At 28.5% G+C, this 26,669-nt stretch overlaps 4 protein-coding genes, 1 long non-coding RNA gene and 1 other non-coding gene across 8 annotated transcripts; 4 read left to right on the forward strand and 2 right to left on the reverse strand.

Moving 5' to 3' along the window:
* Window positions 1–241: 241 nt before the first annotated feature.
* Window positions 242–3,484, reverse strand: Sf3b6 (splicing factor 3b subunit 6). Its single transcript, XM_015516250.2, has 5 exons — window positions 3,342–3,484; window positions 3,240–3,299; window positions 3,021–3,139; window positions 605–734; window positions 242–538 (listed from the first exon to the last, which is right to left on the reverse strand). Exons 2-5 carry the CDS (start codon window positions 3,270–3,272, stop codon window positions 446–448), a joined length of 375 nt encoding a protein of 124 aa, XP_015371736.1. The 5' UTR covers window positions 3,273–3,299; window positions 3,342–3,484; the 3' UTR covers window positions 242–445.
* LOC149059079 (THAP domain-containing protein 3-like) lies at window positions 3,331–4,852 on the reverse strand. Its single transcript, XM_089220607.1, has 2 exons — window positions 4,711–4,852; window positions 3,331–4,626 (listed from the first exon to the last, which is right to left on the reverse strand). Exons 1-2 carry the CDS (start codon window positions 4,773–4,775, stop codon window positions 4,398–4,400), a joined length of 294 nt encoding a protein of 97 aa, XP_089076733.1. The 5' UTR covers window positions 4,776–4,852; the 3' UTR covers window positions 3,331–4,397.
* On the forward strand, window positions 3,994–4,957 carry LOC149059080 (uncharacterized). Its single transcript, XR_016190454.1, has 2 exons — window positions 3,994–4,106; window positions 4,249–4,957. It is a non-coding gene; the product is annotated as an uncharacterized LOC149059080 (long non-coding RNA).
* Window positions 4,958–8,658: 3,701 nt separating this feature from the next.
* On the forward strand, window positions 8,659–8,730 carry TRNAE-CUC (transfer RNA glutamic acid (anticodon CUC)). The gene has a single exon. It is a non-coding gene; the product is annotated as a tRNA-Glu (tRNA).
* A 6,040-nt stretch (window positions 8,731–14,770) lies between these two features.
* Window positions 14,771–17,401, forward strand: Uch-L5 (ubiquitin carboxy-terminal hydrolase L5). Of its 3 annotated transcripts, none has more exons than XM_015516247.2 (8): window positions 14,771–14,920; window positions 15,114–15,191; window positions 15,263–15,326; window positions 15,900–16,005; window positions 16,265–16,452; window positions 16,509–16,715; window positions 16,783–16,882; window positions 16,951–17,401. In XM_015516247.2, exons 2-8 carry the CDS (start codon window positions 15,119–15,121, stop codon window positions 17,179–17,181), a joined length of 969 nt encoding a protein of 322 aa, XP_015371733.1. In that variant the 5' UTR covers window positions 14,771–14,920; window positions 15,114–15,118; the 3' UTR covers window positions 17,182–17,401. The 3 variants fall into 3 exon arrangements, with proteins under 3 accessions (XP_015371733.1, XP_015371732.1, XP_089075213.1); XM_015516246.2 differs by having other exon boundaries at window positions 14,784–14,925; XM_089219087.1 differs by having other exon boundaries at window positions 14,799–14,925; window positions 15,010–15,191.
* Window positions 17,402–20,229: 2,828 nt separating this feature from the next.
* Window positions 20,230–24,187, forward strand: LOC107167272 (microprocessor complex subunit DGCR8-like). Its single transcript, XM_089219086.1, has 3 exons — window positions 20,230–20,670; window positions 21,841–22,790; window positions 22,893–24,187. Exons 2-3 carry the CDS (start codon window positions 21,856–21,858, stop codon window positions 23,911–23,913), a joined length of 1,956 nt encoding a protein of 651 aa, XP_089075212.1. The 5' UTR covers window positions 20,230–20,670; window positions 21,841–21,855; the 3' UTR covers window positions 23,914–24,187.
* The last annotated feature ends 2,482 nt before the right edge of the window (window positions 24,188–26,669 follow it).

Genomic DNA, 26,669 nt, shown 5'->3' on the forward strand with positions numbered 1-26,669 from the left:
TTCTAAAAATCATCCTGAGCCGGATTAAGACAGGCTTAATCGTGAAAAACTATTCTCGGCCTAGGCCAGGCTGTAAATCATCAGCCCGTGCAGACCCCTAGTATTTAGCAACTTAAGAATTAAGGCACATCTCAAAATTACAATCTATGCTAGCTTAAATCATTAGTTGTTATCGGTCATAACTCATAACCAATATTAAATGTGTATTAGACAGTATCGGTAAAGTTTATGATAGACTGAATGCTGTTTATAGTTGAATATATTTAAAATAAAATACATCAAAGTTGCTTATAGTTGAATATTTTTAAAATTAGATACATCAAAGTTATATCTATAATTTTAATTTAATATTTACATATTCTGTTATAGTTAATCAATATCATGCACATTATATGTATTTTTCAATCAGTTATCAGCAGAAAAAATTACTAGTCTATAATTAGATCTAATTTTCTTCACTGAGGCCATATTTCATTTTGACTTTTTCTAATTCGGCTTTCTTCTTGTCTGTATCCAATTTTTTAAATGCTTTGGTTGACTAAACAACATAAAACATAACATGATATTACAATATTTTTATAACTAAAAAAAATGAAAATGATACCTGATAATATAAGACGACTAGGTATCGGTTGCACACATTGAATCCAGACAAGTGATCACAGGCATTCTTTGCATCAAATATATCTTCATATACTACAAATGCAGTTCCTCTTGTATCTGGAGTGTTGCCTCTATAAAATAAAAATAGTTACTAACTTAATTTTAAGTTGAGATTAAAGTACAATTTATGGTATCATTGAAACTTTTCAAAATATAATGTAAATGCATTAGATTAGAACATTGAAATAATTGTGTTGCAGTATAACAATATATTAATTATCTTGCAATGTATAAATATGTAATTTATTTTTTATTCATGTAACAGCTTGTTTTAAAGGCAGTAGCAGTCCTCTTTAGAATTGATTTATAGAAATAGTTTGACATTATTGGAAAAGTCAAGAACTGACATTTCTTTTAAGCATTATTTAAACCAGGCATGTCAAAGTATTGACTGCATAAAATACATTGAAGCTTTCTATAAGATCTGCATATACAAATTTATTGGAAAAAATAAAAATATGTTATTAGTAACATAATGGATTTAAAATATAAATCATCCATTAATATTGCTATTTGTAGGCTATAAAAAAATAATCCATAAACATTTTTAAGACAGATACGACCAACACATGAGTAGCATTCTCTTAAAAAGGGAAGAATGGTATGGTTGGAAACCAGAGATTATTGTAAATGAAAATTGAGCTAACAGAAGACTAAATATTTTGAACAATAGAGTACTTAAAAAGCTTAGCTAAGTGTCATAAAATGGAGATAGTCCTGATGATATCTAATACTAATATCTTTAATATAAAACTGTGTACACAAATGAGAGAAGGCTGAATAGTCATGAAGATCAAGAACAATAGTAGTAATTAATTAAATAATAAACTGTAGATATTAAGCAAACAATGTTCAGTTATTTGACAAAAAAAAAGCTGAAAACATTAAATAGCAATAATACAGGGTGTCCCAAAGAGATCTGACATTCTGAGAAATGAAATAACTTTTGTTCTAATCAATATTTTTTAAAAATGTCTTTTAAATATAATCCATATTCATACTCTACATTTTTAATTTTTTAATACTGAAAATAAAAAACTTAAAAATTGATAAATTTTTATTTCGAAATATTCAATATAGCCAATTTGTAAATCTGATTTTTAGAAAAATGTATATGTTAAAAACACTTATTTAAGTCAAATGGCTGATTTTTTACAATTTTTTTAAATATCAATATTTTCGTTAGGTAAATAAATTATAGTAATTTATAGTTTATACATCACATATTATTAAAATAAATACAATAAAAAAAATAATTAGATTTTAAAATGCACTTATTTAAAAATGTTCTTATAAAATATTTTTAAAAAACTTTATTATTATTTGAAATTACAAGGTTTCTAACATAAACTAGATCGTAATTTACTTGGCGAAAATATTGATATTTAAAAAATTGTAAAAAATCAGCCATTTGACTTAAATAAGTGTTTTTACCATATAAATTTTTCTAAAAATCAGATTTACAAATCGGCTATATTGAATATTTCGAAAAATTTTTTTATCAATTTTTAAGTTTTTTATTTTCAGTATTAAAAAATAAAAAATGTATTCTAAAAATGTAGCACAAGGGTCTATGAATTATATTTAAAAGAAATTTTTTAAGAATATTGATTAGAACAAAAGTTATTTCATTTGTCAGATCTCTGTGGGACACCCTGTATATTGAAAATGATTAATAATTAATCTAATTTACGTATTTAAGAGTATGTAACAGTGGTATTTGTTGTCCCCATCTTACCAGTGCATAATATAGCAAATTTACACTCAGAAGAACACGTCTTGTAGCTCCTTTAGTTTAAAAATTACAGTGAATCGATCTATTATGAAACTTAATGGTAAGAACATTATCTGTGTTTGCACGTTAGTTATTTACGATAATTCAATTTTTAAGTGAGTTATGAGCATTTTTAATGTACTGTATATTATATGCTTATAACTCACTTAAAAATTAAATTATCGTATAAAACCAACATACAAACACAGATAATTTACTATTAAGTTTCATAATAGGTCGATTCACTGTAATTTTTAAACTAAAGGAGCTACAAGTGTTCTGCTGAGCGTAAATTTGCTATATAACGCACTGGTAAGACGGAGACAACAAATACCACGATTACATACTCTTAATGTAATGATAAATATGATTTACAGTGGGCAAGACTTTTGGGTTTGGAGAGACAAGTAAAACTCTATATCTAGTGTACGCCATTGGAAATTTCAAACATTTAACCATTTGGGACTAATACAAATATTGGGTTATTAAAGGTTTCAGTTATAAATATGATACATCATTACTGATAAGTCTAATTAAGTCTCCTGTTCTAATTTTATCAAAAATTATAGATTAAAAAACATACACTCTAATTTGACGAATGGCACCATATTTTCCAAAAATATCATACATTTCTTCGGCTGTTATTTTATAAGGTAAGTTCCTTATGTAAAGAACCCTATTAATTTCTGGAGGCAATCGTACCTGGAACGAATAATTAAACTAAATAATTAAATAAATCTTCTTAATAATTGTAAACATACAATATTTTGAAGCTTAAATCCATGCAATTAATTTTACTTACATTGGTTTTTCTTTGCATACTAGCAAGAGCCATTTTATTTTTAATAGAGTACACACAACCAAAAATAAAAAATAATAATTTATAATTTGAAAAGAAGCAACAAAAAAAAAAGAGTTTATATTTTCATATTATTTTAAATTTTTAAATCGTAATACAATTTTTAGTATCACTATTCACTATTCAAATTTCACTTAGTCTTAACTCTTAATAGTTAATACAAAAGACAAAACGTTTGTTCTTTGATTATACAAACATAAACATAAATAACAAAATATGGATATCATTCTTTATCTAAATAGTAAATACAGAAAAGCATAATATTCACAATAATATTAAGATATTAAACAATTTTGATATTTACAGTGTAACCAACTTAAGCAATCAAATCTTGTTAAAGTTGAATTCCGACTTCCATAAAGAATCAACCACGGTCCATGCATAGATAATATATTATCTATAGGTCCATGAGGCATGATGATTAAGAGGACGCTACACCCGCACACGATTTAAGATATACAGGTTACTCAACGACCCTATGCACATACACACCGTAAATGGTGCGCTTAAATGTTGGATTTAAACAGCTGATCCAACTATGCGAGAAAAGCTACTAACGCTCCAAGCGTGGATAAAATCAACCAACAACCTGATAGCACCATAGATATTAAAGAATGGATAGGCCATTTGAGCTTATCATACGGGAATGAATATGAAATTATTTTGAGGTTATAGAGGTCTTAACACAAATAGATAACAGAATTTGGTTTAATCACACATAATAATTATTTATTTTATTTATTTCATTTTATTCAATTAGTTGTCAATATTTAATACTCAATATTATAAATTAGTGTAATATACTAATATGTAAGTTTATAAATTAATAAATAATAATAATACAATTAATACATTAATATTAAACCATATTTTATATAATATAATAATAATAACATAAATCATTCATGTCTAAAATGTACTAATTTCGTCAATTTTGACCTTGTTTTTCCAGATTTAATATTTATATCATTTATTTTACGTAGTTCGTGGAAAACTCTAATGTCTACATATGTAACAGCAATTGAATTAATAAGTTTATTTTGATGAGTATCCAAAGCAGAAGTTTGACTTTGGCAATTAAATAGGCAGGTATTATTTGTTTTATATAAACTGGATTTCAAAAAAATACATACTATGAATAATTAACAGTTGTCGAAGTACTTGGAACTGGTGAACAAGATTAGGCTTTAATATTTTTCTTGCAGTACTAAAAATATAACAATCATTTGTGAAGTGATTTCCACAAACATATTGCCAATCACCAATTTCTTGCAACCCGAACCCTAATGCTGATGCCCATTTTTTCCTTTTTTCCAAATTCTTAGGAAATCTAACCATCATAATTATTAATTAATTAACATTAAATATCTGATATTACTAATTTAAAATAACCCATAAGGGACTATGATCCTACCTATGAAATGGTAAATCTTTGTTGTCTTTAGATGAAACATTACACACTTTGCAAATATGAACCATAGTAAGTTCTAATATAAATATTCAGTTTGGATTTTGGACTTAAATGGAGTAAATTAGTCAAATTATGCAATAACTAGGTAACATCCAACAGGTTCAATTAATACAATTAAATTTATATTATAATAAAATATACATATTACATTTATAATAATTATTATTTTATTATAATTTATAAATTCAAATATCTATTATCAGTATTATCTATGCGTCCAGCAATGATAATAATCACAAAATATAATTTATGATAAGACCTCTGCCAGAAAGAGAGGTAATGATAAAAATCTGTCTTTCTCTCTTCCCCATTCCGGCACACTTCCCTCTATTCGATTAATATAGCAATGGCCTATCCATTCTTTAATATCTATGGATAGCACAGAACAATATTATGCTGATAGTAAACATTTTCAAACAAATATTTTAGGCGGGCTTTAGAATTTGTAATTACTAATTTGTATGTATAATATTTATTATATAAATATAGAATTTATAATAATCAGATATTAATGTTTATATTTTTTATTATACACTTCCTGATTCCTATATCCTATACCAACATTTATGTTTATTATTTAGATAATAAAAGATATTTCATAATTCTTTTGTTTTCTTAATCTAGTTTTTTATTTGAGTATCTATGTAAAAACATTATTATGGTGTCAAATAAATGCTGTGTAAATGGGTGTCACAAAAGTTCCAAAACAAAATTTGGCGTCCCTCCTATTAAAGATATTGCTGTATGGGAAAAATCTTTAGGTACACAACTGACCAGTGTCTCTAGAGTGTGTGCTAAACATTTTAAAAATAGCGACATAATTAATACTTAGGTGTCTGGCAGTGGCAACAATAAATACTCTGTAAGTTTTTAAAGAGCTTAATAATAATTCAGTGCTGAGTCAAATTGGCTCCATTGCTCTACCAAAAGAATGGTTTTTTGATATATCATTGGTTGATAATAATTTTCCAGTTGCTGTAACATTCTTTACTTTAAATAAATTTAATAACTGTAGCCAAAGGTATTTAGAAAAACAGTTGATTTTAAGCAAAGGCATGTATTTTATAAAAATTATTGATATTATAAATCTATACCATTCATTATTCATATTTTTTTTTTTTTATCATAGATTCTGAAATTATTTATCAAATTAACACTAAAAGACTTAATGCATGTGATTTTAAAATGAATAATCATTACATTCCTTTAACTTTAATGGATATTCAAAATAGTATTCATGAATTCAATAATATCAATGTATGCCAAGGAATATTAAAAAATAACACAAAAAGTCTAAGAATCAATGTGGTGGAAGCTAATGGTCGTAGGTGGCATCCTAAATGTTTACATACATTAGTTAATAAGAACAGGTATATAGGTATAAATATTACTGTTAACATTTATAAATTGGTTGTAATTTATATTTTAGCATTTTATGCAACTTCTGTAAAAGGCTAGTTATATTTAAAGACAACAATATGCTACGAACATTTCAACATTATTAATAATAATTAATACCTAATTGACCATTGAACATTGAACACGAATACACAATTTAAGAATTAAGATATATCTTAAATCGTTAATAACTTAATTGAATAGGTATTTGAATTTTGATTTTTGAATATTGATATTTGACATTTGTTGATAATTTGATATTATTGATAATGATGTTCTTTGTAGTACCAGGATAAATCACTAAAATGCAAAAGCGCTAACTGTTATATCGTTAATTTTAAGCGCACCAAAAAATTAGTTTCGTTGAGTAACCTGCATAGTGCATATCTTAAATCGTGGTTCAAATGTTGTCTCCGTCTGTGCGTAACATAGCAAATTTTATGCTAAGTAGATCACGTTTAGCTCCGTTAGTTTATAATGTAGAGTAAATTGACCTCTTACAAAAATTAAAGGTAACATTATTATTGAGGGCATCTCGTAGGCTTTTTATTATATTTTAATTTTAAAATGAGTTATGTGTATTTTAAAATATTGTAAATTGTTTGTATATCTTAAAATACTCATAACTCACTTTAAAATTAAAATATAATAAAAAGCCTACGAGATGCCCTCAATAATAATGTTACCTTTAATTTTTGTAGGAGGTCAATTTACTCTAAATTTTAAACTAACGGAGCTAAACGTGATCTGCTGAGAATAATAGCGCCGTATAACGCTAATAATGTAAATAAAAGTAAATTAAACGTTATGTAAATTTGAAAAATGTATTTTAAATCGTATAAAAAATAATAATAAATAAAAATAACTACTAAGTTATGAAAATTAAATTTTTTTGTTTTATGAAATATATTTTAATGTTTTTATTGGCTAAAAATTCATATTTTATAATTTTTAGCGTTTTGTTGATTGCATACCAAAGTTAATTTCAATGCCCCTTCACATGTATATCTTGTTCTCATGTGACCTTCCATATTCATATCCGACACAAATTATCTGCAAAATGAACCTCTTAGGCGGATTATGTCTCTTGCCAATGAGTAATAACCAATTATTTGTTTCTTCTTAAACAGTGTTAATAAATTCTTAAGTCTATAAGCGTTTCAACTGTTTACTTAATTACTGTTTTAGATTCCGAGCGGAGCGATGAATGTATTATATAATTATTAATTGTACTTCTGCAGTTTTTTATATGTAATATTTATATTTCTTTAATATACTACCTTATCCTATAATTGTACTGTTACTTTAATATTACAGGGAAAACCCGTATATTAGTAAAAATAAATAAATAAATACCCATATCATATTTGTTTAGCGCTCACTGCATATAAATGCATGCATATTAGCATTGATTATAAATACTAGTATTTATAATCAATGATATTAGTATATTACAGTAGTTTTAAGTGCATAAACATCCGGGCCCTACGTCATTGCATAACGCATTCTTTGACACTTTTAAAACTTAAATACTCGAAATCTTTTGGAACTATATCAGAATGTTGTAAATTTTTCACTATTCTGCAAAAATAACCTATAATTAAAAAAAAAAGTTTTAGAAATTAATCCAAAAACTCGGGCACATAAACTTAAATCATTGTACGGGCCTAGATAGGCTTTGCGTTATGATGCTATAATGATTTTTAAAGAATTTTAGCAGTCAGTAGCTTCTGCTTTAGAGCAAATTGAAAATGATTCAAAAAAATAACGAATCAATAAAACGAGCACAAAGTCCTGTAAAAAATACCTCCAATTTTAATTTCTTGGTTGCCAAATTAATTATTAAGTTTTATTTATAAATTATTTGAATATTTATAAACTAAGAATATAGGATTTAGTAAACGTATTTGAGAGTGTATCCGGAGTCTCCAAGAAACTTCAAGATATTAGAGAAAATTCAAATGTCGAGTTTCGTAAAATGTATTAATGGAACTATGCCAAGTATGTCACATATTTGTGGTAGACAAAAAAATAAGGTTCCTTTAAACATCGAAGAATTTTACAGACGTGCAATATTTATTCCATACACATAGATGATTTGGTATGTTCACTTAAAGAACGTTTTATATCTCATAAAGATACTATTTATTTATTTATTGACTACATAAAGTCATTACAGTATTGCCGTATTTTGCTGTTAATAGCCCAATGTTCTGTTTAAAAACGGCCGTTCAATTTTATGAAGGAGATTTACCAGGTTATCAAGACATAATTGAAGGTGAATTAAAATTATGGCAATCCAAATGGAAAATAGTTGGGTCAAACTTCGGACCATTAAATGCAACAAACATGTATCGATGTATCAACTCCTATATAAGTAAACTTGGTTGGCATGATTGAAGATTATTATTATTACTGTTCAATAAGGGAACATACTAGTTCTAGCATATTTAAGTTACTTAAATAAATATTAATCAATCAGCTGTATAGTTATCCGGTATGGTCTAGTGGCTAGGATACCTGGCTCTCACCCAGGAGGCTCGGGTTCGATTCCCGGTACCGGAAGAAATATTTTATACGTTTTTGCTTAAAAATTCTATTTATGGACATATTATTTTTTTTTTATAGTTTCTATAGGCTATTAAGGCCTTCCGACTTTCGCTGCTTCTACCAAACTCTTCCATCGGTCTCTATTGTCTGCATCCTCAATTCTTGCCGTGTCATTTACTTGAATTAAATCTTTCATTACCCGATCTAGCCAACGCTGAAGTGGTCTTCCTCTGGGGTGTATTTTATTTAGTTTAGACACTATAATATGCACATATTATATTATTTTAAAATTTATCCAGCATTTGTTATTTGATCAGCGTTCACAATAATTTTTTTTTGTGCTATGACTCCGTTTTAACTTTTAAGTTTAACATCGAATAGTGCCTCACTTAAAATAAATATTTTATTACGATGACAATAATAAATATTAAATATTATGCAATATGCATCATATTTATATTATTGATTATAATTAGTATAATTGTAGGTATCAATATTATTTTAAATTTTTAATAAATAATGTACAGCATTGCAGCCTGACAGTTGTAAAGTTGGCACGCCATGTCGACTCAATAGTCTTATTCTCGTTACTAACTTCCTCCTGATGACGGGTAAGCATTATGATTTAAGATAATACTGGTTAGACCACAGAATATATAAAAGTGGTCAGAACCACGGATATAGATACTATGGTTGCACAACGAGCACGGATATGACGGCTCTTAAATGTTCTTATCAAGAATTTAAAAAAAGTCGTGTGGTACTAGCGCCCTCTATAGCCTTGTATATCATAATATTCTCGCGATTACATAAATTATAAAATTGTTTGTAAATCTAGGTTATATATTGAATACGTCTTATATTCTGCATTTATAATATATACTTTTTAGTTATTTTATATATTTAATAAAATGCCAAAAAATTGTTGCGTGCATGAACCTCATAATATTTTAAAACCATATTGTAGTTCATCCCCAACACAATTTATTTAAAATTTTGGAAGCATTAGAACTGTGTTTTATGAAACATTCAGATAAAGCAGATCCTTTTACCGACACATATGAAGAATTTTTTCAAAAAGAAAACTTACATTTATCATTTCCATGTGCTCTTCATAAAACTGAAATATTTATTGATATATTTGTAATGTATATAACCATGCGTATGAGATAGCATACTTATACTAGACCTACTATACTAGAAATAATGAAAATAAAAAAATTAATAAAAGTAAAAAAAAATTTCAAAATTAACAACTACATAAGGGGTCACAAATATATTTCTGACAAAATTCAATTGAAAACATTTTAATTAGTTCTTTCATATTATTTAGTTTATAAACTGTTTATAAACATTAACTTAAATATAATGTATAAAATATATACATCAATATGTTTAGGTATATGTTGTAACGTCACAGAAGTTTAGCCTCTACAATATCATTATTCAATTGAACCCACCTTTCCCTTTAATCAATATATCACCATACCTATCGGTCTGCGACCATTACTTTAATTGTATTTATCTAATCACCATAGCGCGTTGCGATTAAGACGAACAATAGTCCTATTACATAATTATTATTGTCCCCCGCCCCCTCCTCAAGGCAGTGTCCGGCGGTCTGTCTCGGCAGCTGTTACCACCTGCCGCCGTCGGCGATACGATCGCGTCCGCCAGTACCTGCTGACAAGACGTTATGAAGCCCAATAATATTGTCTTTCCCCGCAAAAAGCGACACTGCTTCCCCACTCTTTCAAGATTTCGTCAACGGTCACCGACAAGCCAAGCTGTCCGTTGATGCCTCGACACTTTTTTTTTCACGATCGCTGGTTCGAGTCCACGTACGTGTTGTTCTTTGTTCCTGCGTTCCTGTGTTCAATCTGCCGACGATCCGGTCCGGTCAACCCACGCGGTCAACATCGCCATTCTTTTTTTCAATTTTTCATCTGTTGCCGTCGACGACATGATGGGCTAAGTTCAGATCTGGGGCCGAGGATGGCTCGGCGACCAACATATTCAATCGTCATCATTGTAACCGGTGCAGATGGGCCATGTCGCTCACGAGTTGAGGTGTCGACGGCCCACGAGGCCAGCCTATCGCAGCCACCGGTTACCAACGTCTCAAGGCATCAGCTGCAGTCGTAAAATATCTTTTCCCCCCTACTTCCCCTGGTTTTTTTTATTATATATCACTATAATGTTTTTTTTTATATATTTTTTCTTTCATTTTGTCCGCAATGCCCCGGTAACCGTTTTGCGGAGCCGTGGGTCCTTTCTCTCTGATGTTTATATAATGGTATGTCGTCTGACATACCATTCCCTTGCCGGTAACCGCTTGTCGGAGCCGTAACATTGGTATTCCATCTTTTCATATTTTTTTCCCCTGTTTTCTTATGCATTGCCATGTGCTTAATTATTATATATTTTTTCCCCTGTTTTCTTATGCATTGCCATGTGCTTAATTATTATATATTTTTTTGTGTTATGTGCACTCTGCCATGTGCCTAACTAGTATATATATATATATTGTTTCTAAATAGTAATTGCCATGCAAAATACACTATTATAATTACCTTCAACTTTGCCACGTTTTCTTATTTATTAATATTATTTTATTTACTTTTTCCCTTTTAAATAGATCTTTGGGATTCAGTTCCCATTGCGTGTACAAAAGCCCATAGATTCTACCGACGTGTCCAAAGGACACCACGCGGTTCGGTCTATGGGTCATCACATAAGTGTTCCCCTTGTGTGATGGGTGATCAGTAAGCCCCTAAAAAGGCCGAAAGTTCACAATGTTTATAAGTCACTTGCAGATTTCATATTTCCATGTAACAATAAAATTATTACATTTTTGAATAAATTAAAGAAAATAAATAACGAACAATATTTTTATTTATTTGTTTATTGCTAATTTATTATTGTGAATTTGTGATTAGGTATGGTAACATGGTACAAGAGTTTAATAATAATTACTGTAGAGGGCGCTAGTAAGACGCGACTTTTTATCAGATTTGATGATTCCTAAAATAACATTTATTGTGATATTTCCAATGGGAATCAATAGACAATGTTTTTAGCTATCTTTTTATCTGATCCATCTATCTGTTCAAAGTCCGTTGCCATGTTCCCATATTATAATACACATTGAAATATATCGATATCAGTAACGTTCTTGCATTTAACAAAAGCATTTTAACTCGTGTCCTATATTTATTGGTCAAGTTAAGACTACCTATAGAAGTTTACAATGGTGGGCATTAACTTGTTAAAAAGTTAAAGTTAAGTTAAAAAGTTAATTTTTTTTAACTTTTTAACTTAACTAGTTAATTATTTTTGTTTTCAACTTATTAACTTATTCAGTTAAATTTTTTATCGTTTTAACTCAACTTTAAAAGTTAATTATTATTATGGTGCAGTTAAGTTAATTTTAATTTTTTTATATAATATCACGTGGAACTAACAGAAAACTTATGCTTTCGATTTTGGTAATTTATTTTTCTGATGCTATAATATCATCAATTCATAATAATCAGATTATATTTTAATCTTCACTAGTAAATACTAAATAGTATTAATATTAGAATACTGATAATTTTACGATTGTTTGGACTGACGATTTTCACGAGTTTTATTTAATGATCTACTCGGTATTGAATAATACGATTTTTGTTTCATCTTTCCAAGTATAGATCTAAAAACAGGTTTAAAAATAAATAGCATAATGTTTATGAAGATATCAATAATATATACAATATACTGATTAATGCTTAAGTGCTGAAGTGGTAAATAGTAAATACTAAATACGACAATATTATATTATTCCAATGGACAAAACAAAAAGTTAATGGTTAATTGGTCAAAATGACTTAAAAAATTTCAATCTATTTGAATTTGGTATCAAAAATACCAGTTCCTATTAAAAAAAAAAATAATAAGTTGCATTGCGTATGCAATGTAAAGGGGTTAAAAATTTGAAATTTATCTGAAAATGTGTATTTATATACCACTAGCTTGTAAAAAAAAATCCAATTTATTCCAACATAATCCGGCCGAGAAATCCAGTGTTCCCTAAATTGGTGTACACACGGTATATTATTTATAATTATTTTATACACATGGTATATATATAGCAAATATATACCATTATACCAACATAAGGTTGGTAGGTAGTAAAATACTGAAATTCTCAAATAATAAATTTAATTAAATCAATGTGTTATGTAGAAAAATATGTCTGATGGGGCCATGGGGGAGTGCCCCCTTCGCCCCCGATTAAATACGCCCTTGATATACATGTGTCTACACGTCTTATGTAGAGCTGAAGTGGAGTTCTACATGATACTAAATAACTAAATATATAATATTGTATAATATTAATTATTAATTATTTTAGTAAACATTATTTGATAAGTTATTATTATATACTTAACAGTATACAATAGAAAAGTTAATAATAATTAGTTTTTTTATGCAGTTTACACAGATATTTTCTCATTTTATATTACCATTAATTGTTATTTATATAATTATTAATTTGTATATGTATTTATGCCTATGTACCTATTGTAGTAATGTACTAATGTTCTATGATTTAAAAAACCTAACCTAGTAAAGATAATAAAATATGGAAAGACTGCAACATATAAGAATAGAATAAGACTTATAATATACTTACACTAAAAACATGACCATGGTGTTTTAATCATGCATAAAAAAAAACAAAACATAATAATTTACATTTATAGTTTGAAAAATATTTACATAGGTTTTGTTCAATATTTCCTTTAACAAAAATAACTTTTGTATGTAGTAACATTTGTTACAAAAATAGATTCAAAATTTACATTTCATAAATTATTTACAATGTACATAATATAATATCACATATTATATCAAACAAATTATTCTGTTGTATTATTGTATAAGTACTAGAGAGCCTATATTATTATTATATTATCTAGGCTCTCTAGGTATGACTGTATGAGTAATAAACTACTAAATCTACGTATGATATAAGTCAACATTTTCAATACCTACAACACTGTTTAGTGTATGTCACGAATTAAGATACATATCTTAATATTCGTGGTGTATGTCAACATAGAAACCGTTAGAGTTAGAGCTATAATATATAAGGTATATAATATATATATAATATAACCTATAGATATAACATGACAAATGCACAACTAGATCTTTGAATAAAATTGTACTTTTTATTAACAATAATAAATAACAAAATAAATACGAACCTCATAATAATAGGTAACTTAAATTCAAGTTCATCCAACCGGGATTCTACATAAAGGTCCGGCAAACCAAAGTCCTGTAAAAAAAATCCCGAAAAAAGTCCGGTTTACTTATTTATAATTTAATTATAAATTTATGTACACAATATTATACTTGTATAGTTTTATGTAATATAGGTACAGTGGTACAGAATATAAGAGGTTGGGAGTAAAAAAGGATAAAACATTTCATTTTTAAATATGCAAATATGTACCTATAAATCAAAATTTTTGGAAAGCCTGGGGAGGGGCCATGGCCACAGTGCCCAGTGCCCCCCTTGAAGCCGCGCCTGCCAACATTCCATGTTTCCTATGTCAAAATATAATTTGTGAACTTATGGACTACGGGAAAACTTTACCCGTCAATTAGATCCTCTATGGTCAATTACTTCCCCTCAGTCATTTTGATCCCCCGACTACTAGATACCCTGACAACTAGATCCCCTTGTGTCATTTTGATCACGGGGATTTAAGTGACGGGGATCTAGGTGGAACGTCACCTTTATTACCAGTACATAACTTAGAAAATCCTGATATCGGACAACACTGCCTACGACCCAGTGTTATAATATTGTGTGGTAACTCTTGATATAATTGTCTGTTTCCAAAGAAGATATTATATAAAAGTTCTGCACGAGTTGGCACCAAAGAGTATATAAAAAAGTAAATTTTGGTAAAAATGTTGGTTACTGTGTTTTGACGTTGTGCAGCTGAAGTGGTCGACGGTCGTAGACCGTAGTACATATTATTTATTTACACTACATTATCACAATCATAGTTATAATTATTAATTATAATAAATAATAATTGTTATTACTTATTATTTAGATTTGACTGATTGACTGTGAGAAATTCTTCGTCATTGGATTTTAAGTAACATTTTGAATTATTTCGAATCTGGATAAGTTGCACCTGTACGGTTCGTTTTGTTTGTATTACTATTATTTTAATGTTGCATAGTACTGGTACGTACTGCGTCGGTTGATTTATGTTTATTTCGTAGTTCATACGAATTACGATTTACGATACCGTCGCCAAAACGCCGATACTCGATAGCAATACATTGTCCAGATTTTGGTTATAAGTGTACATTTTTTTATAAAACAGCCGAGATGTCTGATTCTGTTGGTTGGTGCTTAATCGAAAGCGATCCCGGCGTGTTTACTGAACTGATTCGCGAACTAGGTTTGTGGTGTTTGTGTAGCGGTAGTCTTAACGTCTAATGTTGTACTATTTTTACCATTTCATTATTTCAGGCGTGACTGGAGCTCAAGTCGAAGAATTGTGGACACTGGACAGCAGCTTGTTTGACGCAATCAAGTGAGCTCTTCTTGTTTTTTTATTCTCTATTGAAAACATGTCGAAAGTTGATACTACATACAGGGCCAGCCCAAGGTATTTTGACGCTCTGGGCAATTTTTTGAAAGGCGCCCTTAATCAAATGCTCCATAATACATTTAATAATTTTTATACTTACCTACATATTTTGTTTAAAATTTTATGTTTATGGATAGGTAAATGGTAAAGGATTGCAAAACTTATTTGGATACAATTTATAGACGTATTGGCTGTAACATATACTTTTTTGGTTTTCCCGAGTTAATGATCATATATCATTGTATATTATTTTTTAATTATTTGTAATATAATAATAAAAACTAGAAAGTGGAGTAAAATCTATAAAAAAAATATATAACAGAATATTCTGTTATAGATAATTTAGTCATTTAGCTATATTATTGTCAATTTGAATAAATATTACGCTAAAATTTATAAAATATTCGTATATTAAAAGCGCCCTGGTCGACCACCTGGTACGCTCTTATCTTGGGCTGGCACTGATTACATGCCTACTAGCTACTATATCATACTATTGTTTTTATCATTATTTAGGCCTGTTCACGGTTTGATATTCCTCTTCCGGTGGATAGGAGAAGACCAACCTGATGGACCAATTGTCAGAGATTCAAGGATTGAAAAGTTATTCTTTGCTAAACAGGTTAGTGTTAAATCATTATTCTTATTCTTATGGTAGTCTGGGTTTTGTCTTTATAAATGTTTTTTTAATTTTTTTGCTATTGATGCTAAAACCTCATGAAAAGAAGTAATTATTAAAAAAATACTTTTAATGTTTTAAATTTTTAGGCCACATAATTTATACTAAAAAAATATTTGGTTTTAAGATTATTATTAAATTTGTTTATTTACATACCTAATTGTATACTGTATAATATTAATGCAATTATTTTTATTATTAGGTTATTAATAATGCTTGTGCTACACAGGCTATTTTAAGTGTACTATTTAACTGTCGTCATCCAGATATTGACATTGGCACTACCCTAAGCGAATTCAAAGAATTTTCTCAAAAGTTTGATGCTAATATGAAAGGTCTGGCTTTAAGTAATTCACAAAAAATTCGCTCTGTACATAATTCTTTTGGAAGGTATTATAAATAATTATTTGTTTTATTTTAAAATATTTATCGATATTTTGTATTAGGAGCAATTCTATTTTTGAATTTGATGATACTGCTAAGCCAAAATCAAAAGATGACGAAGCTTATCATTTTGTCGCAATTGTGCCTATTGAAGGTCGTCTTTATGAATTAGATGGATTGAAAGAAGGCCCAATTGACTTAGGATTAATAAAACCCAATACAGATTGGGTTGAAGCTGCAAAACCATTTATTGAGAAAAGGATAAATAAGTAAAAATTTTTTAGATCTCTGACAATTTGTTCATACTTTTTATTTATGTTTTTATTCGTATTTTAGATATAAAGAAGGTGAGGTTCACTTTAACTTGATGGCAGTAGTATCTGATAGGAAATTAATTTTGGAACAACGACTATTGAGTCTGAAAACAGAAGAATTGGTATGATTAAAAGTGTATTAATCTACTTAATGATCATTAATGTATGGTTTTTTAAAAAATTAAATTAGGATGAAGCAACTAAAAATATTGAAGAAAGTAACATCCGTATGAAAATTGCTGACGAGGAAGATAAAATGAAACGATACAAAATTGAAAATGCTCGCCGTAAACATAATTATTTACCATTAATTGTGGAAATATTGAAGTTATTGGCCAAGGATGGAAAGTTGGTACCTTTGTATGAAAGAGCTAAAGCAAAAACCTTAGAAAAGGAAAAACAAAAAGTTGGCAAAGTATAGTTAGAAATTATGTATCATGAAAACATCAACAGATTTGAAAACATAAAATTACAAAAATTTTTTTGAGAATAAGACCGATTGATATTAAAAAGTGATGCATATACTTGTTATTTTTCTTATGTATACATTATAAATTATAATTATGTATCTGTTTTTTGTGATACAAATTTGTCAACTGACGTTGCCAAAAATACAAACATCAACATTATCTTTAAAACAACTAGTTTTGTGAAATAGTTTTTGTCAAAAAAATTTATTTTTCATGAAACCCTATCATTTAAAAAATATTAGAATTTGCAATTGTGAATTATCTAGTGATTGGCTTATGCGTGATATTAAGATAATACAAAAACAAAAGTGTCGAATTAATTTCATTAATTATAAACCATCAATAAAAAAACAAAACTATAACTGTCTATAACCAATGTTAGGAACATTAAGTAACATACTAATATTTACAACATTTTTAATTTTTATGATAAAAACTTTGTTCTTATATTACAAATTAAAATGCATATATAACAAATGTTTAACCTTAACATCTTAAATAATCTTTACTACATAATATTAACTTAACGTTTATATGACACAGTCTCTGGGTAGACTATACCAATGTGTTATTAAATACTGTATTATCAAAAACTATTAAAGTTGTTAACCATATTTATAATGATTAATGAATATAAATATTAGTGAACCACAAATACTAACCTACCCTATACCATAATATTAATATGATATACAAAAATATGAGATATAAAAAAAATACGCACATAATTATTTTTTGTAAATATAAAGGAATTAATTTCCCAATTTGTTATTATACATTTGATGTTTTTTAATAACCCAGTACAAAATTTGTTGCCCTCCCCAAATTTTGCAACCCTAAGCCGCTGCCTACAGTGCGCTCCTTAATGGGAAAACCTCCTCTGATTATTACTATTACGTTTTTTCATAATTCTTTTATTTCCATCAATTTTATTTCTTGCCTGATCTTGAACTCTGGAAAAAAAATCTGTAGATGTCCACTACTAATTAACCGTTTCAGTTCTTTTTGAGTAATACTATTATTATACTTATATGTACAGACAGGTAAAGTACAAACATATTATATTATTATGAATTGCGGAAAAAAAATCCCCGGGAAAAAATATTCCTGGAAAAAAATCCCCCGACGAACGACCCCGGAAAAAATCCCCAGACCGCAATATTACTCACAACCTCATGAAAATGGTTGAACATATATTTTTAAACGTGAATTAACACCTATTCACAGTAATAACATATAGGTAGCATATAAAAATATTTCGAATAATTAATGCGTCAATAATACAAAATATAGATAATAATAATAAAATAAATAATAATAATAATAATATAATAATTATCAAACAATAATCATTAAACGGTAGGCACCTATTCACAGTAAAAACATAATATGATATAATTGTTTGTAGCCCACAACCAATATGATTTTTTTTTTGCGTCGGCTGTTATCATTATCTAGTTAGCAATTATGGGTATGATCCATTTCCTTATCACAATATTATATTATATTTTGAAATATTAGTATTTTCATATTTCATGGTTTAGTACACTGCACGACACCCAAGACAACATTTTATTCACAGACATTTTGTTAATAATATTATTGACATTTATTAATTGCTTGAACGAAAAAAAAAAATTTGAAAACACTAAACAAATAATAAAGAACAATACTTACTAGTGATAAACTCGTTTTGCAATCCCATACAATTCACAAATAAAACATGATTTTATAGGAAGGAACACATAAAAAATAAAAAACAACAAATTAATAACTTATTAGACATTTTTAAATAACATTATTTTTAAGTTGAATGTCTTTAAATTTGAAAATCTTAAAAATCACTTTGAAGCTAAACACTGAATTCGTATTGAGAATCAAAATATATAGGTATTTAATATTTACCTTCAATGTTTTTAAAATTTAGTACTGTTGACTCAATATTCATATTATGTGAATTCGATTGTAAATGGGAAATCAATCCGTTCATTGTATGAAAAGACTTGGTACATGTAGCAAATGAACATGAAATATTTAAATGCTCAGTAGTATTTATGTGACCTTTAACGTGTTTAATTAACTAATAATTAACATTGACTTAAGATTAAATGATTTATCACAATCATTACAGAAGTACACATTTCTTTTCAAAAGTCTGTGCTTTTTAAAACCCTCATGTTTTTTCCTTAAATGCTTATTTAAACCTGAAATGGACATACATTCAGCTTGGCAAACCTCACAGGAAAACATATTAAAAATAATATACTAATTTATAAAAAAAATTGTATGTCAAAATAAAACTTAAAATTGGGAAACCGGAAAATCTACTATATAGTCGGCGCTGGCTAAACAAGAAAAGTTTACTAACAAGGAGTACACTACTAAAATAGGCAATCTTCCAATAACCCCGAAATCTCCAATTTATTGTTGAGTGCCCTACTTTTATTTAATGCGATAAAATAAAATGCAATGAATACCTAGGTATTTTCGACGTTCAGCTTTGACTATCCTCTTATTGCTGTTATTATTAGGGCCCGTATTACAATAGTTTAACTCAGGTTAAACCACCGAATTCGGCCGGTAAAATCAGTGGTTCAAGCGTAACCGAGGTTTAAACTATGATTGTAAAACAGGCCCTTAATGTCTTACGAAATACATTGATGGGTAATCGTATAAATCATATTTCCCCGCATATTTTTAATTAATAAATCTAGAATCACAATTTATATGCAATATTATAATACCGTGATAAGTGATGTGGTTTTAAATAATAACCACGAACGTGGTCATTACCATGGTATAAGTGTGATAAGGAAATGGATCATACGAAAAATTTTTCCTGCGAAGAACAGCTGTTCGTTAAAAATTAAAAATCAGTCTTTCTCTCTTCCTCGTTCCTCATTCCATCCATACTCCCCCCTCTATTTTATTAATATAACCATGACCTATACGGCATTCTTTAATATTTATGCAAATGGTATATATTATTATCATCTTATCAGTTATCAGTAGTCATCAGTTCACTACTCACCACTCACCAGTCACCCGTTATTAATTAATCACGCGGTACGGACTAAGGCAGCGCTATCTTCGTAAGCACGGTCGAGTAGCGTCGGGCTACGGCCTACGGTTTTAGAAGACTCTTGGACTCTTCAGTTAGTTGCTTAGTTCACTTCTTCCGTGTTCAGTTCATAGTGTTCACACTACTCACTCACTTTCTAGTTTCTACTTTCTAGTCACTTCACCTGCTCACTACTTTACACTTGTGCACTGTGCAGTACTGCAGTAGTCCATCACTGCAACCAGTGTAAATGCAAATTGCAAATTGAGTTGTTGCAACAGTCCGCTCCCGGCGTCTAAGCCACTACAGTCTATGGTTCAATTTCAAATCTATATTTTTACACTGACATTGTATTGATAATTCGTCAATATCATATCTGGTACGTTGGAGCCTGTTAATAAGGCCAACATTTTTTGTTAAGAGAATAATTTACTTCAGTTGTTCAATATGCATAAAATATATGCAATTATTAAATACTAGTTACTGTAGAAGTATTTATTAAATTATTCAACTATCGCTTTAACATAAATAAATTCACACCAATAAAAGTTTAAAAAATGCAAAATATAATTTTTTTATAATCAATAATATAAGATACTATAATATTATAAATTATTATTTATTATGTTCATACATTTATTTTTATACTTTTCAAGGTTGGATTGGACAAATTCAGCCCACTGAGTTTTTTGTGCTTTTTATCGGCCCTTTTAAAAACTTTATTTCAACAACACCTATACAACTTACTATATATTATAGTCTGTGAAAGTCTAATACTTAGACTTATTTTTTCAACTTTAACTTTTAACATATTTTCAGTCAGCAGCCTCATGATTTGAGACTGATTCCTAGCTTAAAATACAATTTTTTATTAAAATTATTTTATAATTAAAGAACTTACTATTTTTCATGTAACACTAGCAAATTGTCAAAAATAATTTAAAGAATACTGTACAATGTGCTATATGTATTGTATGTAATATTTTGAAGATATTTTTACTTGAAGTATTCAATATTAGTTTAATTATTAGTTATTGGTAGATTTTATTCTGTTTATGTTGACTTTATGAAAACTCTTTTGAAGAGTTATTTAATTTTATAGTAAATCGACAAAAAAACGTAGTTAATAAAAAAATATGTACCTACTCAAGTACCTACTTAGGTTATATTGTTATTTATGATGTTTATGATTCGGTTTTGCGCTCTACTGAAATTTGTCTGAGTCGGTATGTGTGATTTTGACTGAGTTAGATAAAAAATGATCTCTATTCACGATTTGAACGTCTTCTAACATGACGAGAAAAAGGTCCTAAACCAAGGCAGTTAACACACACAGTAATTGTAGTCCAATATCCGTGTACCAAACGTAGACTGAGTGTAGAATGCCACGACCGGAAGAGCGCATACCGAATTAGCACTAAATTAACCTCAAAATTAGAATAATTTCTCTTTATTTTAAAGGACATAATATCATTGAACCTATTATATATTATTTTAAATTAAAATATTTAAAAAATAATAAAATGGATTCCCTTAATTTTTGTTTCAGATTAAAATTGTGAATATGCTACCTGCAGATTGTCGAGTTAATTCTGATTCTGATGACAGTTTAGATCGTTTTCCCAGGAAAAAAACTAAAATATCACATATAAATAGACAATCGTTTGATAGAGATATTTCAATTGATGAAGGTAGTCAAAATTATGATGAAATTGAAATGGACAAATATTTTGAAAATACAAATCAAAATTTGAACAATAATCAAACTGTATCTTCTGGAGTATCTGATGATGATGACTTTAATGTTAATAAGTATGAAGATAGTGAAAGTGAAGATTATTTACCTATTTCAGATGGTGAATTTGAATTAGAAAAGTATGTAATAAATGAAACAAATTCTAAGCCTAGCGATAATGAAAAAACTGATGTCAAATCTGTCAAAGATGTTTCTGGGAGTGTCAATGATCATAATAATGATAAGGAAACAATGATTAAAACTTATAAATCCATAGGTATAGATAATGACGAATTATATGATTTACTAGATAAAGCATATAGAGATAAAAATAAAACCCACAATGAACATAAAAAAAAGGCTGTTACTCAAGATGACTTTAAAGAATATGAAAAAATTGTGTTAGAGGAAGTATGTAAAAACCATTTTGATATTTTGCCTGAAAATTGGATCGAAGCAACTCATAAAAGTGGCATGCCTATTTATTTACACAAGAAAAGTAGAGTTGTAACATTATCAAGACCTTATTTTTTGGGACCAGGCGATCCTAAATCACATTTAGCACCATTATCAGCTATTAGTTGCTTACAATATCAAAAAGGTCTAAAGAATAAAGAAATTATAAAAAATGAACCAGATTTTCAGGTTAGTAAACTTGGTGATATGATTATACCAAATGCCAAAGTGGAGACTGCACAAGAAAATATTATCAAAGAATCTTTAACACATGCAGAGTTACGGGAATATTGTCAATCACTATTTAAGTAAATTAACACTTGTTAATTGTTTTAACAAACATAATATTATAGTTTTTTAATTAATATTTTTTTTTCATGCAATAAATTTTAACCATTCTTATTTTTCAGGTTCAAGGTTAAAGAAGTGAAATCTCCTTGTAAAATGTTGAAAGAACAAAGTATAATGACTGAAACGCCTAGAGGCTCACTAAAAAATACCAAAGAAAGACCTTCACTTCCAGATAGTACTAAACTGATATCATTTCCAGTTCAAACAGAGGATCATGATAAACGGTGTAATCGTCGTCGAGAATGGATAATGAATCCAAATGGTAAAAGCTATGTGAGCATTTTACATGAATATTTACAGCAAGCATTGAAAACCCAACCTTGGTATGAGTTTAAAGAACTTGAAAATACAGAAACACCTTATTCTGCAACTGTCGTACTTAATGATGTTCAATATGGTGTTGGTTTGGGTAATAGTAAGAAGCAAGCAAAACTTAATGCTGCTCAAGCTACTTTAGACATACTCATACCTGAAATGAAAAATAAAATAGATTCAGATATTAAAAACCAACGCGATCCAGTAATATTTGATCAAATTAAAGTTACCGACCCCAGAATTACTGAATTCTGTGCTAAAACCACAGAACCTAGTCCGTATGCTATGTTATTAGTGTGTTTGCAAAGGAATTTTGGTGAATGTGAAATAGGTATTGAATATAAATTGAATAATCGTCGTAGAATGTTAAACCAATGTACAATGATGGTTGGTAAACATACAGCTTCCGTTGCTTGTAAAAATAAAAGGGATGGTAAACAAAAAGCTTCTCAAGTAATATTGGGTTTATTACATCCACATATTGATAATTGGGGTTCGTTGTTACGTCTTTATGGTAATCGGAGTATTAAGAATGCTAAAGAAAAAAAACAAGAAGAGCAAGAAATCACTCAACTCCAAAGTAAAGCTGCTGTGAATCAACCAAATTTTGCTATACTAAATAAACTTAAAGAAGAAATGTTAAAAATTAGAGACCAAAGAAAATTAAAAGAAACTAATGAAATGTTAGGATTACCTCAGACAATGCTTGCTACAACATGTCCATATACCATAACAATTCCATCATCATCTACTAATCCTAACTAATAAATTGATTCAATTAGTTTATTTTTTATATGCTAAAGTTTAATACCAACCATTGATTTTGAATTAACTGTATTAAAATTTAATTCAAATTTTATGTTCCTAAAAGTACTTATTTATTTTGGCTAATGGTAATATATTTATAATATAAACCTATAACACAAGGTGTTTTTTGTTGTTGTTACCTTATGTTGCTTAATTCAACACTATTAATAGTTTAATTTATGAGCACAATCTTTGTAAAAAATTGTAAATAAATTATGTATTTTTGAAATTACCAGTTTTTATATTTAAATATCTACAGTATTAGATTAAAAAAAAAAAAAATTACAGTAGAAATCTGTTATGTGTTTCAAGAGCCAGCTATTTTTTCTCATTGTAACAGGTTGTTCATACTCAATACTCAAATGTGGTCAGAACAAGTGTTCGTTGTTACTGGTTAGAACCAGGAAATAAATATAACAAAAATCAAGACAATTTGTATAAATAGACAATTAATTATTAGATAATTCAAAATTATAAATGCAGTATGACACTATGACGAGCAGATTCATAGGCGTGTTTAGGACTTAGTGGTAGGTGTTGCTGAAAATTATATATAATAAGTAATTACATATTATTTATTTGATTATTACAAAAATGTCATTTATTTTATACAGTACGTCAATACATATTATTACTACAATGCTAGACTTCTTTCCCTGGGAACTAATATTAAATTCTTCAATGACATCATTGTAGTCAATTTGACTCAGTAGGTCTTGCTTTACAAATAGTAACAGTAAAGGATCAAGTCTATCCTGTTTCATTCTATTCCGTAACTTTGACTTCACTAACAAAAGGTTTGAGAATGATCTCTCACTAGAACAGTTAGTGACTGGAATAGCTAAAAATCAGTGTCGGCCTGGCTAAGGCAGCTAGGCAGCAATTGCTGCATGGCTCCCAGTCTTTTTTTTTTAAAAGCTTGAAGAATATCCCATGGATAACTGTACTGTAACAAAGTTATCTAATGTTAATAGAGATTCTGTATTACTTGAATTGAAACAATTTGCCTCTCATTATTTTAATATTATTCCTAAGGTCCAGCCTGTCTTGACAGTTGACTGTAAAGTCGCTAGCAATAGTGGTCAAGATGGGACTGCAAATGATTTAAAGAAACACCCCTCGTTTTTTTTAATACTTTAATTTTTGCGTCCAACCATGACCTCTCAATGTTTTGAGTGTGGGTTTCTCTATTTTCATTGACATATGACATTTGGTGATTTACCGTCTAGTGCAGTGTTTCTCAACCTTTTTACTGTGGCGACCCCTTTTTTAAATTTAAATTTTTTAGCGACCCCTACATATATATTTTTACATACTCGCTTAGATTATCATTATAAATAATCTAGAGTCTATAGTTACTACAAGTACTGTACACGAGAAATATAAAAGATACATATTATAATATTATATTTATTTAAAATTAAAAAAAACGTACATTAAATATTTCATTTTATTATATAAATATATTTTTATATTAAGATTTTTAATGGCTTGGTTGTTGCTGTTGATGTGATATTATTTCGTCAATTCTTGGTTTAATTGACTTCGTCAAGCTAATACTCATAGCCGATGAAATTTCCAGACGGTTTCTAGTTTTATTTTTTATTGTTGTTAATGTGGAAAAACCATTTTCAAATAAAGATAAAGTGTATAAATATGTGAAAAACAATATAAAAATGCAACTTATTAACCTATATTTTGCAACGGCGCACGGCACGGCGATGTTAACGATGAACTGTGACATAAATATATAATAATATAATATGTGCAGTGTGCACTGCGGCCGCGGCGGTGGCCTTATCTTAGGTTGATACTTGATAATCTATATTCAACGTTTATTATAGATTCTTTAATAGACGACAGACGTCATAGAGTAATATTGCTTTAAAAATGATAATAGTGTGTTTTCCATTTTAATATAAATAATCTATACTCGTAATAGGTATGTAATATAATAATATTTTATTGATTTTATTTTTTCATTATTTAAGCTTTTAATTTTCGCATTGATTTAAGTCATTCGATTACGACACTAAATAATAAGTTGGCGACCCCCAGGTTGAGAAACACTGGTCTAGTGTACAAAACCACAGCTTGTGAGACACCTATATACCGCCAATTCATCAGAATGAATAGTAATGAATAGTAGGTAATAGAATTTAAGGTAACGACAATCAAAGATAAGATAGTAAAGTCGAAAAATACATCCAACATAATATGTTACATATACATATTATGTATAAAAACGCAGATAATGCATGGCCAACCTCGTGTAGAAAAGCAAAACCTGTAGAGCGCATACCGAACTAGCACCCAAATTTCAGGTTTAGCTGTATTATTTATTTTGAGTGTGCAGGGAGAAAAAATGTATAGGTTAGGTTCGATTAAGTACTATTAAGGTGCTTACTGCTTTATACCCATATATTTACTTACCAAATACAACTGGGATCCACTATATAATATAAACTCATTAAAAGTACCCAGGCCCGTACTGGCTACCTTTAAGGGGCGCGGGAAAAATATATTTATAGGGCGCCAACTATAATTATAAATATACCACTTCAAAAGAAAAAATTAGTGTCTATAATCATAATGTCTACCTATGAATGTTTTGTTTAGAAACTTGAAACTACCACCTTAAGATGTTAAACACAAATTATGATTTATTCTGCGATTTTTAACAAAATTAAAATTAAAATAATATGTTTCATAGT

Source organism: Diuraphis noxia, unplaced genomic scaffold (genome assembly GCF_037042655.1).
Source record: "Diuraphis noxia isolate RWA-SAM2 unplaced genomic scaffold, SU_Dnox_SAM2 contig0002, whole genome shotgun sequence".
Taxonomy (NCBI): domain Eukaryota; kingdom Metazoa; phylum Arthropoda; class Insecta; order Hemiptera; family Aphididae; genus Diuraphis; species Diuraphis noxia.

Bases quoted from the DNA above. Each gene is read 5' to 3' on its own strand.
- Sf3b6 (XM_015516250.2), bottom strand. From the start codon at position 3,272: ATGGCTCTTGCTAGTATGCAAAGAAAAACCAAT. The intron at 3,140-3,239 runs GTAAGTAAAATT...TATTCGTTCCAG, and splicing joins GTATGCAAAGAAAAACCAAT to GTACGATTGCCTCCAGAAAT. The intron at 539-604 runs GTATCATTTTCA...TATGTTGTTTAG, and splicing joins TAGTCGTCTTATATTATCAG to TCAACCAAAGCATTTAAAAA.
- LOC149059079 (XM_089220607.1), bottom strand. From the start codon at position 4,775: ATGGTTCATATTTGCAAAGTGTGTAATGTTTCATCTAAAGACAACAAA. The intron at 4,627-4,710 runs GTAGGATCATAG...TATGATGGTTAG, and splicing joins AAAGATTTACCATTTCATAG to ATTTCCTAAGAATTTGGAAA.
- Uch-L5 (XM_015516247.2), top strand. From the start codon at position 15,119: ATGTCTGATTCTGTTGGTTGGTGCTTAATCGAAAGCGATCCCGGCGTG. The intron at 16,453-16,508 runs GTATTATAAATA...ATTTTGTATTAG, and splicing joins GTACATAATTCTTTTGGAAG to GAGCAATTCTATTTTTGAAT. The intron at 16,883-16,950 runs GTATGATTAAAA...AAATTAAATTAG, and splicing joins GTCTGAAAACAGAAGAATTG to GATGAAGCAACTAAAAATAT.
- LOC107167272 (XM_089219086.1), top strand. From the start codon at position 21,856: ATGCTACCTGCAGATTGTCGAGTTAATTCTGATTCTGATGACAGTTTA. The intron at 22,791-22,892 runs GTAAATTAACAC...CTTATTTTTCAG, and splicing joins TATTGTCAATCACTATTTAA to GTTCAAGGTTAAAGAAGTGA.